Source organism: Cheilinus undulatus, linkage group 4, assembly GCF_018320785.1.
Source record: "Cheilinus undulatus linkage group 4, ASM1832078v1, whole genome shotgun sequence".
NCBI classification, from domain to species: Eukaryota; Metazoa; Chordata; class Actinopteri; order Labriformes; family Labridae; genus Cheilinus; species Cheilinus undulatus.
The window spans coordinates 1,137,697-1,151,964 of NC_054868.1; the positions used below are offsets into that span (position 1 = coordinate 1,137,697).

Genomic DNA, 14,268 nt, shown 5'->3' on the forward strand with positions numbered 1-14,268 from the left:
CTTTTGTCATATCTGTTGGGTTTAATTTTGAAAATCCTTGGTCATATCTGTTGGGTTTGATTGTGAAATTCCTTGGTCATATCTGTTGGGTTTAATTGTGAAAATCCTTGGTCATATCTGTGGGGTTTTATTTTGAAAATCCTTGGTCATATCTGTTGGGTTTTATTTTGAAAATCCTTTGTCATATCTGTTGGGTTTTACTGTGAAAATCCTTGGTCATATCTGTTGGGTTTAATTGTGAAAATCCTTTGTCATATCTGTTGGATTTTATTGTGAAATTCCTTGGTCATATCTGTTGGTTTTATTGTGAAATTCCTTGGTCATATCTGTTGGGTTAATTGTGAAAATCCTTGGTCATATCTGTTGGTTTTTATTGTGAAAATCCTTGGTCATATCTGTTGGGTTTAATTGTGAAATTCCTTGGTCATATCTGTTGGGTTTTATTGTGAAATTCCTTGGTCATATCTGTTGGGTTTTATTGTGAAATTCCTTGGTCATATCTGTTGGGTTTAATTGTGAAAATCCTTGGTCATATCTGTTGGGTTTTATTGTGAAAATCCTTGGTCATATCTGTTGAGAGTTATTGTGAAAATCCTTGGTCATATCTGTTGAGAGTTATTGTGAAAATCCTTGGTCATATCTGTTGGGTTTTATTGTGAAAATCCTTGGTCATATCTGTTGAGAGTTGTTGTGAAAATCCTTGGTCATATCTGTTGGGTTTTATTGTGAAAATCCTTGGTCATATCTGTTGGGTTTTATTGTGAAATTCCTTTGTCATATCTGTTGGGTTTTATTGTGAAATTCCTTGGTCATATCTGTTGGGCTTAATTGTGAAAATCCTTGGTCATATCTGTTGGGTTTTATTGTGAAAATCCTTGGTCATATGTGTTGGGTTTGATTGTGAAAATCCTTGGTCATATCTGTTGGGTTTTATTGTGAAAATCCTTGGTCATATCTGTTGAGAGTTATTGTGAAAATCCTTGGTCATATCTTTTGGGTTTTATTTTGAAAATCCTTGGTCATATCTGTTGTGTTTGAATTGTTGATGTCCTTTTTCAGGAACAAGTTGGTCAGATAAAGGAGCGTTATGACCATCGGATGCTGCTCAAACACATGCCTTCAGAGTTTAATATCTTCCTGGACCATGTCCTGGCCCTGGACTACTACACCAAACCAGACTACCAGGTACACACTGAGCGCGCTCACCAGCCGCTGCAGCGTAGACAGGCGAACGTCATGGTAACGATGGTGTTTCCTGTTGTCTTCCAGCTGCTCATGTCGGTGTTTGAGAACAGCATGAAGGAGCGAATAATCACAGAGAACGAGCCTTTTGATTGGGAGAAGGGAGGAAGTGATGTCACACTGTCGACCAGTGCCTCCACGCAACCACAGCACAACACCCGACCCACCGCCGCCATGGTGGGGTAAGAACCATCAGCCAGCATCTCCTTAACACAGCCAGGGGGCAAAAATGAGCGGAATTGTCCTTTAAACTCCTCGTTATTCTCCTGATAGAACCTAACTGAGGGTTGAGTAAGGGTTCCCTTTGATTGCACAAATAAGTTGGCAACATAAAAAAAATATTGGAACTGGCAAAGACTGAGAGTTTTCCCCAAAATTGCACAAATAAGTTGGCAACATTTAAAAAACCAAGATAAATTGGCGAAACTCAATGATTTCTCTAAGATGCTAAAATGTTAGCATTTTAGAGAAAGTAAATGCAAATTTGATAATTGAGTGAAACTAGCAACAAACAAGTTTTACCCCAAATTGCACAAATATTTTGGCAACATTTCAGGATGCAAATCTTCCCCTGGCCTGCATGAAAATATCTGCAACAAAAGCAATTACACTAATTGGAAAAGTGAGTGGAATTGGCAAGTAGCAATTGTCTCCTTAAATTGCACAAATATGTTGGCAACATTTGGAGAGATGATGGAACTGGAAAGGAACAAAGGTTTCCCTGAATACACAAATTTTTTTGCAACATGTTGGCAATATTTGGAGAGATGGTAGGACTGGCAGGGAGTAAGGGGTTTCCCCATAAATTGGCAACATTTCAGGAGATGGTTCAACTGGCAAGGAGCAACTGTGTTTCCAAAATTGCACAAAAGCATTGTCAACATTTTGAAATGTGAATGGAACTGGCAAGGAGTGACCATTTAGCTAAATTGCACAACTTTGCAACATTTGCAGATCTGGTGAAAAGCCAAACCACTCCGACTACTTTACCAGAAGTTGCCAACTCATTTGTTACTAGCTGCATCCATGCTAGCCCCCATTGTTAACAGCCTAGCCACGCCTGTAGCTACCGCCTTTCTCTCCTCAAAGTCAGAAGCAGAATAAAGGAGGAGCTGGGGTGGAGGGCTACAGAGAGAGCAGCACAGCTAGACTAGAAACATTTTTTCTTTTCAGTGGCATCAAATCTCAAAAATCCTCTTCAAACAAAAACATCGTGAACATCAAAGATTTAGTTTCCATGGTTACAGCGTCTGTATCAGCCTCTCTGCTCTCTTCTAACAGAGCCATCGTGACGCCTGTTCCTGGAGATCTTCAGCGGGAGAACACCGATGACGTTCTGCAGGACGAACATCTCAGTGATCAGGAGAACGCCCCTCCGGCCCCGCCCAGCCGGCCCCCTGGGGAGACGAGCACCCCGCACGCCGGGGAGACGGGAGAGGCCTGGGAGGACACGGACTTCAACCGTAACAGACTCAGGATCAGCCTGAACAAGGTCTGAGCTCTGAGAGCACGGGAGGGAAGGGGGACCCAGGGTTACACCGCAGTAACCCAAATCTACACCAGTGTATTTTTCTAAGTGTTTGACGACAATATCTCATTATGCTCATTTTCATTCAGCTGATGAGGTTTTTTAAAGAAAAAAGAAGGTCAAACAAGAAAAAAAGAGAGAGAACAGTGTAAACGAAACTGAAACAAAGCCAAGTCTTTGTTCTGTTCCGTTTCAACGATGTGCTGGAGCTTCCTGCAGTCTTTGGGAATGAAAAACCAGTAGACATTGATAGATGTGGGTAGAACTGTGGATGGTTTTAAGAGGATATGGTGTAAATTTGATTGTTCTGTGACCATTTCATACTAATTTCTTTATTTGATTCTGCTCCATCTCAGGAGTAAATGTTATTCTCCTAACCCATGATGTCCCTTGTTAGGGTGCTCAGGAGGAGGAGTCAGGCCGGGGGGCATGTCCAGTGTCGCCGGTTCGAGGCGGAGCCCCGGACTCGCCCACAGGTCAGGGTCGATCGTTACGATACCGCCGAGTCAACAGCCCCGAGTCTGACCGTTTGTCTGCTGCAGAGGGCCGAGCGGACGGCTACGGACAGAGGTGACGTTAGAAACACTCAGACTCCTGGGTTCAGAATGAATGTCTCATAAACGTCCTGACAGCTGACTGGAAACCTGAAAAGAAAGAAAAGAATTGTATGAAACCTGATAAAGGCTTTGACATGTGGACCTTCTGATTAGAGAATACTGGTGCTGGAACAGTCAGCATTTCATTTTAAAAGGTTGTTTGCAGTCATGTGATCCTGACGGGGTCAGGAAGTGAGGAAAGAAGAGAGCTGTTAGTAATCAGTGTAAATGTAGTAAAATTAGTCTGTTAAAGCTGTAGGTGGCGCTGCACGCTGCAGTTATCATGAGAACATTTCTACATGTGTTGGCTGTGATCACTACACTTTACAGAAAAATTATTTTTACCACAGGTTACCTGGCTTACCTGGAGAGGAGGTGATCCAGATCACTAGCGACTTAGTCCTGCAGTCCTCCTACTACAGGTCTAGACAGATAAAGGAGACCAGAGTCTAGAGGAGTCCAGGCCTGAGCTAAGAGGCTAGCTGAGCCTCTTTAACAGCTTTTCCCCCTGATTTTGTCATAAACAAGCATTTAATGGAAACACTGATATAATAATAAGGTAATAAAGCTGGTGGAGTACTGGTTAGACTGGAATGACAACAGGGAGCCTAGACTGGCCTGTATCCAAAAGGCAAGGATGGAGCGTTAAAAAAACTTTGATGACATCATCTTCACAGACAGGATAGAATGTTTCATAAACTTTGATGACATCATCTTCACAGACAGGATAGAATGTTTAATAAACTTTGATGACATCATCTTCACAGACAGGATAGAATGTTTAATAAACTTTGATGACATCATCTTCACAGACAGGATAGGATGTTTAATAAACTTTGATGACATCATCTTCACAGACAGGATAGAATGTTTAATAAACTTTGATGATGTCATCTTCACAGACAGGATAGAATGTTTAATAAACTTTGATGACATCATCTTCACAGACAGGATAGGATGTTTAATAAACTTTGATGGCATCATCTTCACAGACAGGATAGAATGTTTAATAAACTTTGATGACATCATCTTCACAGACAGGATAGAATGTTTAATAAACTTTGATGACATCATCTTCACAGACAGGATAGAATGTTTAATAAACTTTGATGACATCATCTTCACAGACAGGATAGAATGTTTAATAAACTTTGATGATATCATCTTGAAGGACAGGATAGGATGTTTAATAAACTTTGATGACATCATCTTCACAGACAGGATAGAATGTTTAATAAACTTTGATGACGTCATCTTCACAGACAGGATAGGATGTTTAATAAACTTTGATGATGTCATCTTGAAGGACAGGATAGGATGTTTAATAAACTTTGATGACATCATCTTCACAGACAGGATAGAATGTTTAATAAACTTTGATGATGTCATCTTGAAGGACAGGATAGGATGTTTAATAAACTTTGATGATGTCATCTTCACAGACAGGATAGAATGTTTAATAAACTTTGATGATGTCATCTTCACAGACAGGATAGAATGTTTAATAAACTTTGATGATGTCATCTTGAAGGACAGGATAGAATGTTTAATAAACTTTGATGATGTCATCTTGAAGGACAGGATAGAATGTTTAATAAACTTTGATGATGTCATCTTCACAGACAGGATAGAATGTTTAATAAACTTTGATGACATCATCTTCACAGACAGGATAGGATGTTTAATAAACTTTGATGACATCATCTTCACAGACAGGATAGGATGTTTAATAAACTTTGATGACATCATCTTCACAGACAGGATAGAATGTTTAATAAACTTTGATGACATCATCTTCACAGACAGGATAGAATGTTTAATAAACTTTGATGACATCATCTTCACAGACAGGATAGGATGTTTAATAAACTTTGATGACATCATCTTCACAGACAGGATAGAATGTTTAATAAACTTTGATGATGTCATCTTGAAGGACAGGATAGGATGTTTAATAAACTTTGATGACATCATCTTCACAGACAGGATAGAATGTTTAATAAACTTTGATGACATCATCTTCACAGACAGGATAGAATGTTTAATAAACTTTGATGACATCATCTTCACAGACAGGATAGAATGTTTAATAAACTTTGATGACATCATCTTCACAGACAGGATAGAATGTTTAATAAACTTTGATGATGTCATCTTGAAGGACAGGATAGGATGTTTAATAAACTTTGATGACATCATCTTCACAGACAGGATAGAATGTTTAATAAACTTTGATGACGTCATCTTCACAGACAGGATAGGATGTTTAATAAACTTTGATGATGTCATCTTGAAGGACAGGATAGGATGTTTAATAAACTTTGATGACATCATCTTCACAGACAGGATAGAATGTTTAATAAACTTTGATGATGTCATCTTGAAGGACAGGATAGGATGTTTAATAAACTGATGATGTCATCTTCACAGACAGGATAGAATGTTTAATAAACTTTGATGATGTCATCTTGAAGGACAGGATAGAATGTTTAATAAACTTTGATGATGTCATCTTGAAGGACAGGATAGAATGTTTAATAAACTTTGATGATGTCATCTTGAAGGACAGGATAGAATGTTTAATAAACTTTGATGATGTCATCTTCACAGACAGGATAGAATGTTTAATAAACTTTGATGACATCATCTTCACAGACAGGATAGAATGTTTAATAAACTTTGATGATGTCATCTTGAAGGACAGGATAGGATGTTTAATAAACTTTGATGATGTCATCTTGAAGGACAGGATAGAATGTTTAATAAACTTTGATGATGTCATCTTGAAGGACAGGATAGGATGTTTAATAAACTTTGATGACATCATCTTCACAGACAGGATAGAATGTTTAATAAACTTTGATGATGTCATCTTGAAGGACAGGATAGGATGTTTAATAAACTTTGATGATGTCATCTTGAAGGACAGGATAGAATGTTTAATAAACTTTGATGATGTCATCTTGAAGGACAGGATAGGATGTTTAATAAACTTTGATGACATCATCTTCACAGACAGGATAGAATGTTTAATAAATTTTGATGGCATCATCTTCACAGACAGGATAGAATGTTTAATAAACTTTGATGATATCATCTTGAAGGAAAGGATAGGATGTTTAATAAACTTTGATGACATCATCTTCACAGACAGGATAGAATGTTTAATAAATTTTGATGGCATCATCTTCACAGACAGGATAGAATGTTTAATAAACTTTGATGATATCATCTTGAAGGAAAGGATAGGATGTTTAATAAACTTTGATGATGTCATCTTGAAGGACAGGATAGGATGTTTAATAAACTTTGATGATGTCATCTTGAAGGACAGGATAGAATGTTTAATAAACTTTGATGATGTCATCTTCACAGACAGGATAGAATGTTTAATAAACTTTGATGATGTCATCTTGAAGGACAGGATAGAATGTTTAATAAACTTTGATGATGTCATCTTGAAGGACAGGATAGAATGTTTAATAAACTTTGATGATGTCATCTTGAAGGACAGGATAGAATGTTTAATAAACTTTGATGACATCATCTTCACAGACAGGATAGAATGTTTAATAAACTTTGATGACGTCATCTTCACAGACAGGATAGGATGTTTAATAAACTTTGATGATGTCATCTTGAAGGACAGGATAGGATGTTTAATAAACTTTGATGACATCATCATCAAAGGCAGAGGAGGGAATGTTGGTTAAGCTTCAAATATTGGTGGCCATTTCCCTCCATTTTTGCCAAATAGTTGTCAGAGTTGGTACCTTTTGGAAAGTGGGTGGAGCTGGCGAGGAGCGAGGGAACCACACTACCCTACACGTATTGCCTACTATCTGAGTTTAGGCAAAGTAATGTCAAACCAAGGAGCTCTAACAACAGAAGCATCATGACAAAGAGGAAAATACTGAGAGAGAGCGTCCAGAGTTGTTAAAAATTAACACAGAGGTTAAAACAAAGATGTTGTTAAGGTCCAGATGTTATACTCCAGTCGTCTTTCTCCTAACCTCCCCCGTCTGTCTCACAGGTCCAGAATGGACATCCTCGGATCTCCGTCTCGTCACGTTTATTCCTCCCAGCCCGCTCAGATGCTGTCTGTTGACCCCGGTTGCCGCGGTGACCGTCAGGCCAGCGGCCGTCAGGAGGTGTCGGTGGCATCTGTGGACCAGGAGGCGCACAGCAACGCCTTCATCCGCTCTGTCCCGCTGGCCGAGGAGGAGGACTTTGACAGCAAAGAGTGGGTGATCATCGACAAAGAGGCGGAGCTACGTGACTTCCAACCAACCACGTCGGGAACCACAGATGAGGAGCCCGAGGAGCTCCGCCCTCTGGAGGAGCAGGAGGAAAGGAGGAGGCTCAGGGCGGCAGGTAAGAGTCTGTGCACCTGGAGCAGCAGGACTCATGTTTTAATTGGTTCAAAGCTTCACTGAAATTCAACAGGTAAAGGTTAAATTAGTCGCATTTGGTGATGCAGCAGGTTTAAAAGACTAGCCGTTGACTGCACAGGAGAAACGTGCGGTGTTATTTTAATTATATCAGTTTGATAAATAAGTCTATATCTAGTTTGGAAATATATAGATGTTTCTTAAAAAACTGTACATATCCCAGCCCTAGCCTCAGTCTTGGCTCACCTTGTGATTCCTCCTAATTCCTCTACTTATTTTCCATCACTCTAACTTAGAGACTGTCATTAGTCAGAAATCACGCTGACAGACTTCTGATAAATGTTTTCCGTCTTCCTCCAGGTGAGCTGGTGGTCCGTCCAAAGACCCACACCAGGGAGAGCAGCCGAGGGATGCTAACGCTAACGGAAGAAGAGGCGTCCAGGAGGAGCGGAGGAAGCCCCGCCCAGTCCCCGTGTCACTCGCTACCGTCAGGACGCCCCCGCCGAAGAGAGTCAGAGCCCAATGGACCTCACAGGCCGGTAAGAGACCCAGCCAGCCAGTCAGAGGAGAGCTCGACTCTCCGGTGTTGGCGCACAGAGGAGGAGGCGGGCGGCCGCTGTGCAGTGTCTCTGACACAAGGAGGCGCTGTGCTACAGCAGCTCCGCCTCTTTAATCTGACCGCCAACATGGAGATTAAAGGACCAGTCCAGCCAATCACAGAGGAGCTCACTTTAACATTAAGACCCCCAGAAGAGGCCAGGATCCTAAACCAGAATCTTATCTCTGTGGTGGTTTTTAGTTTCTAAGAGCCAGTAAAGACCGTGTGGAGTTGAAGAGGAGGTGAGGGGGTTTTCACAATACCAGAAATGAAAGCTTAGATATTATACGTACTAAAACCAAACCGTTTTTAATCAGCTCTGATACCACAGAAATGAAAACAAGAGTCAGGGAGAACCCATGCTGGATCATGTTTTAGTTCTAATGGTTTTAAACTGACTAGGATGTGGTGATATTTAGCTCTAACTCTCCTGAACACTCCTCTTATGGAATAGATGTTGATTTTTAAAGCTTTGGTTCATTTATAGGCTGTTATTGAAATAAGAGATTTTATTGGTTTTGTGGTTTTGAAAAAGTAATCCTGGCATCCTTTAGAGGCCCTGCTCTTCTTTAGAGAACTCTGTGGCTCTGCTGGACCTGTCCTTTAAATCATCCCCATGTTGACATGCAGACGGTTTACGGCAGCGGCGTTCACAGCTGAACGTTTGTCACGCAGTTGGTCGGTTCAACCAGCAGCAGAGAAGGAACTTTAACCTTTAAACTCCGACTCTTTAAAGTCTTTAAGCACTCAGTGAGATAGATTGGCAGTTCAGCAGGTTTCCATGGCAGTTATGTCCTGATTCGATGTTCCTCTACCCAGCATTCATAGCTTTGGCATCACACACTCATAGACCCAACCCTCTCTGTACTGCCCCACCCTCATTTACAGTATGCCTTTATCTCTAACTACTTTCAAGCTACAGCCTTTTGAAATCTTGATATCACAATTGAATATTTTCTTGAAAAAACTCTGGTGCCCAAAGGGTTAATCCTGCTGGATATTTACCACAACCATCCAGACAGTCCATGTTAAATATTCGTACTTATTTATTTAACTCCTGGTTTTGGATCAGTAACAGCAAAGTCAAAGTAATATTCACCTTATTTACACATCATGTATTATCATTTATTTTAAAGTCATACAGAGGTGAATCTCTGTTCTGATCTCTGGAAAGTTCATGTGTCATAAAAACTGCAGCACACGTACAGCATTAGGTGCTTAATGCAATAAGGCCTATGTACACGGAAAGGTTTGTTTTTTCCCCAAATAGCTGCATAATGGCTCAGCGTCTCTGCACGCCAGTGATTTTATAGATAATGTAAAGGCAGTTTTTTGACTTTATGTGTAATATAAAGGCAGTTTTATGATTTTATGTGTAATATGAAGGCAGTTTTATGACTTTATGTGTAATATAAAGGCAGTTTTATGATTTTATGTGTAATATAAAGGCAGTTTTTTGACTTTATGTGTAATATAAAGGCAGTTTTAAATGCCAATGAGAGTAATATTCTGTCGTTTACAGTAACTACGTAGGAGGAGCTGTGAGATGATCCTTAGACGTTCCCTAATTAAGCTGATTTTTCTTAGTGGTTTAATGTGGACAGAAGTGTGGTTTCCCTCTCTGCTGCTAGCGCGATTCCTCCTTGACTGCCTTTGACATTTTAAATGTTTTTAGTCGTCCTACTTCATGAACGCTGCTGCTGTATTTTACATGTTCTTGGAGCAGATTCTGAAATGTTTTCCATCTCTTTGCTTTCACTCATGACTTTTCTTTTGGACCATTGTTTTATTTTGAAGGAATGAATGGGAAACAGCAGCTACTTCCTTCCTGTATGATCTGATGTGAAGCCATGATGTTTTTTTTTCTGTCAGGATGTTGACGATGTTTTCATCTTCTGTTGTTCTGCTGTGTTCTCTCATATTCTCTGAGTGTTATCGTCCAGGTGAAGCCACCTGGATGAACGGCACACCTGCATATGTACATACATGTACAAAAACACAGTCTGGTGGATGTGTGAGTCAGAGTCTGGGGTTTGTGGATGATTCTGTATCAGAAGGACTGGCTCTGCAGGATTTGTAGAACTTCTTTTCCTTTCTTTTGAAGTCTTGATTTCAGTTCTTGTTTCTTTCCATTATTTCCTTAAAAAGTCTGCTCTTACTCTCTCTTAGTCCCTGCTTGTGCTTAAATCTGCTCTGCTTGTGCTCAAACATCACTTTCACACTTTGATCTTGCTGCTTGTTATGAAAAGAAAGCCAAAGAAAGAAAAAAAAGTCTAGAAATTCCTTGAGCCCTGACATATCAGAGTACTCAGACGGTTTGAGTACAAGCAGAGTGATCAAAGTGCTAGCAGGGATCCTTTTGGTGCAAGCAGGGATCATTTTGGTGCTAGCAGGGATCCTTTTGGTGCAAGCAGGGATCATTTTGGTGCTAGCAGGGATCCTTTTGGTGCAGGCAGGGATCATTTGGTGCAAGCAGGGATCCTTTTGGTGCAGGCAGGGATCATTTGGTGCAAGCAGGGATCCTTTTGGTGCAAGCAGGAATCATTTGGTGCAACCAGGAATCATATGGTGCAAGCAGGGATCATTTTGGTGCAGGCAGGGATCATTTGGTGCAAGCAGGGATCCTTTTGGTGCAAGCAGGAATCATTTGGTGCAACCAGGAATCATATGGTGCAAGCAGGGATCATTTTGGTGCAAACAGGGATCATTTGGTGCAAGCAGGGATCATTTGGTGCAAACAGGGTTCATTTGGTGCAAGCAGGGATCATTTTGGTGCAAGCAGACATCACTTGGTGCAAGCAAGGATCATTTTGGTGCAAGCAGGGATCATTTGGTGCAAGCAGGAATCATTTGGTGCAAGCAGGGATCATTGTGGTGCAAGCAGGGATCATTGTGGTGCAAGCAGGGATCCTTTTGGTGCATTTTAGTGCAAGCAGGGATCATTTGGTGCAAGCAGGGATCATTGTGGTGCAAGCAGGGATCATTTGGTGCAAGCAAGGATCATTTTGGTGCAAGCAGGAATCATTTGGTGCAAGCAGGAATCATTTTGGTGCAAGCAAGGATCATTTTGGTGCAAGCAGGAATCATTTGGTGCAAGCAGGGATCATTTTGGTGCAAGCAGGGATCATTTTGGTGCAAGTAGGGATCATTTTGGTGCAAGCAGGGATCATTTGGTGCAAGCAGGGATCATTTTCAGGAGCTCCAAATCAGAGTCAGCAGCAGCAGAATCAGCTGTTTGGAAGATTTGGAACATTTTTCATGGACCAACTCAAATCCTCAGCTCTGCTGCTCATTCCACAAAGACATGATCCTCACAGATGTGGCTCCATTTAACAGGAACTAAACAGACTTAACTATGGTATCAGATTTATTAACAAGAAGCAACAGAGAAACACCAAACTCTGCTGAATTTTTGTGCTGAGTTTAGTTTGACTTTACACCATAACTTCAGACAGAACTCCCACAGCTGCTGTCTGATGGAGGAGTAAAACACTAGACACAGGAAATAGTCTGTAGTAGGGCTGGGTAATCAGACAAAATCAGATTAAATCACAGTATGGCCTGCTGCAGTTTTCAAATGGTAGAAGGTGCAGTCTTTCTTTAACCTGAAATTTGTGTCAAACACCGGTTTAAAACATATTTTTGCTGCACAGATGTTGAGCTTATACAATCATTCATGTGCTGTTTTTTAGAATAGTCAACAAAAATTCTACTTTCAAGCCTTTTCTTCTAAAGCATGAGAATGACATAAAAATGATCACTCCCTTCAATACAACAGTTCAAATCCCATTTTAATACGAGTCAGAATCATCAGTTATCTATGTTTTCAGTCATTCAGCCCTGATTAATCTACTGTTGTGTTGGTTTGCTGGAAAATACATGAGATGAGGAACTTCAGGAATCATAATATTTGGGTAAAAAAATCACAATTAGATTGTTTTAATGGTTCAGTCCTAGTTTAGTGTGCGGTTCCATCATTGTTTTAGCTCATTTTTCTCTAAATTAGTGTAGTTTCTTGGAGCAGATGGCTCTGTCGGTGCAGCCGTATGGTCTCCCTGCTGGTCTCTCTTTAAAGGGACAGCACAGACTCTCTTTAATATTTGACTGCTGACTTCCTCAGACTACCAGAACTATCACATGAGAACTCATCAGGCTGGTACAACAGGAATCATTTTTAGTGAATGCCTTTGTGCATATATAGATGTTATATATATATATATGAAAATAACCAAAGTTAAATGAAAACATATTTAAAAAATGAATATAAATGAAAGTGCATGAAGACTGTATGTAAGGATGTAGGATATCAGTATTCTAACAGCTATGATGTCAGCTGGATCAGCCTGAATCTGCTGTAAATATGTAGAAATAAGAGTTTTAGACCAAGGCAAGTCTAAATCAGGGGTGTCAAACTCAGTCACAGCAGGGGCCGGATTCTGGATTCAGGTCTAACCTGAGGGCCCAAAAGGGTCAACATTTAACCAGAAACTGTCATCATGATATCATCAGTAATGAATTATGGGAAAAAAACTAAGCATTGATGATGATTTAGAGACGAAAAAGTCTAAATGATAAGTTTAAAGGCTCAAAATCTGAGATAGAAAGTCAAACTTAAAAGATCAAAAGGTCAGAAGATGAAATTAAAAGTCAAAAAAAGTTTTTAAAAGGCAATTACATGAGATAAATTCAAAATCATGAGTTTTAAAGGTCCAAATATGAGATAGAAGAGATAGAATAGAAGAGATAGAAGATAGAATACAAAATTATATATGTAAACCTCAAAATGTGAGATTTAAAAAGTCAACATCATGAGTTTGAAGGGTCAAAATATGAGATAAAATTAAAAATAATACATTTTAAAATTCAAAATATGAAATAAAAAGTCAAAACCATGAGTTTTAAAGGTCAAAATATGAGATAATTCAAAATATGTTTAAACTTCAAAATATGAGATTAAAAAAGTCAAAATCATGAGTTTTAAAAGACCAAATGCAGGATAAAATTGGAAATCGTGAGTTTTAAAGGTAAAAATTTGAGAATACATCTAAAATCATGAGTTTAAAAGGTCAAAATAGGACTTAAAATTTAAAATTGTGAATCTTAAAGGTCTCAATATTACATAAAAAATAAAACTTAGAGTAATATATGTATTATATATAATATATATAGTAATATTCTTTCCACTCTTTACTTTTTCATACTTAAATATACTTAGAAAATTTTAAATCTTTGAGGATAAGTTTACATTTTTAAACTGAAGAAATCAGTAGACCTCATACTGGTGGGTCAGTTCTAATAAAAATATTAATGGTCTGGGGGGTCAGTTAGAATAAAAATATTAATGGTCTGGTGGGTCAGTTCTAATAAAAATATTAATGGTCTGGGGGGTCAGTTCTAATAAAAATATTAATGGTCTGGGGGGTCAGTTAGAATAAAAATATTAATGGTCTGGGGGGTCAGTTCTAATAAAAATATTAATGGTCTGGGGGGTCAGTTCTAATAAAAATATTAATGGTCTGGGGTCAGTTAGAATAAAAATATTAATGGTCTGGGGGTCAGTTCTAATAAAAATATTAATGGTCTGGGGGGTCAGTTCTAATAAAAATATTAATGGTCTGGGGGGTCAGTTAGAATAAAAATATTAATGGTCTGGGGGGTCAGTTAGAATAAAAATATTAATGGTCTGGGGGGTCAGTTAGAATAAAAATATTAATGGTCTGGGGGGTCAGTTCTAATAAAAATATTAATGGTCTGGGGGGTCAGTTCTAATAAAAATATTAATGGTCTGGGGGGTCAGTTAGAATAAAAATATTAATGGTCTGGGGGGTCAGTTCTAATAAAAATATTAATGGTCTGGTGGGTCAGTTCTAATAAAAATATTAATGGTCTGGGGGGTCAGTTCTAATAAAAATA

The 14,268-nt window shown here is 39.1% G+C and overlaps 1 protein-coding gene across 3 annotated transcripts in view; it reads left to right on the forward strand.

Moving 5' to 3' along the window:
• Positions 1-14,268, forward strand: part of ttbk1a (tau tubulin kinase 1a) — a 77,071-nt gene that overhangs the window by 39,576 nt on the left and 23,227 nt on the right. For all 3 annotated transcript variants that reach the window (XM_041785236.1, XM_041785235.1, XM_041785237.1), the window contains 6 exons: positions 1,060-1,185; positions 1,270-1,424; positions 2,524-2,734; positions 3,168-3,340; positions 7,400-7,740; positions 8,118-8,296. In XM_041785236.1, coding sequence (XP_041641170.1) covers positions 1,060-1,185; positions 1,270-1,424; positions 2,524-2,734; positions 3,168-3,340; positions 7,400-7,740; positions 8,118-8,296 — 1,185 coding nt within the window. The remainder of the gene's footprint in view (positions 1-1,059; positions 1,186-1,269; positions 1,425-2,523; positions 2,735-3,167; positions 3,341-7,399; positions 7,741-8,117; positions 8,297-14,268) is intronic.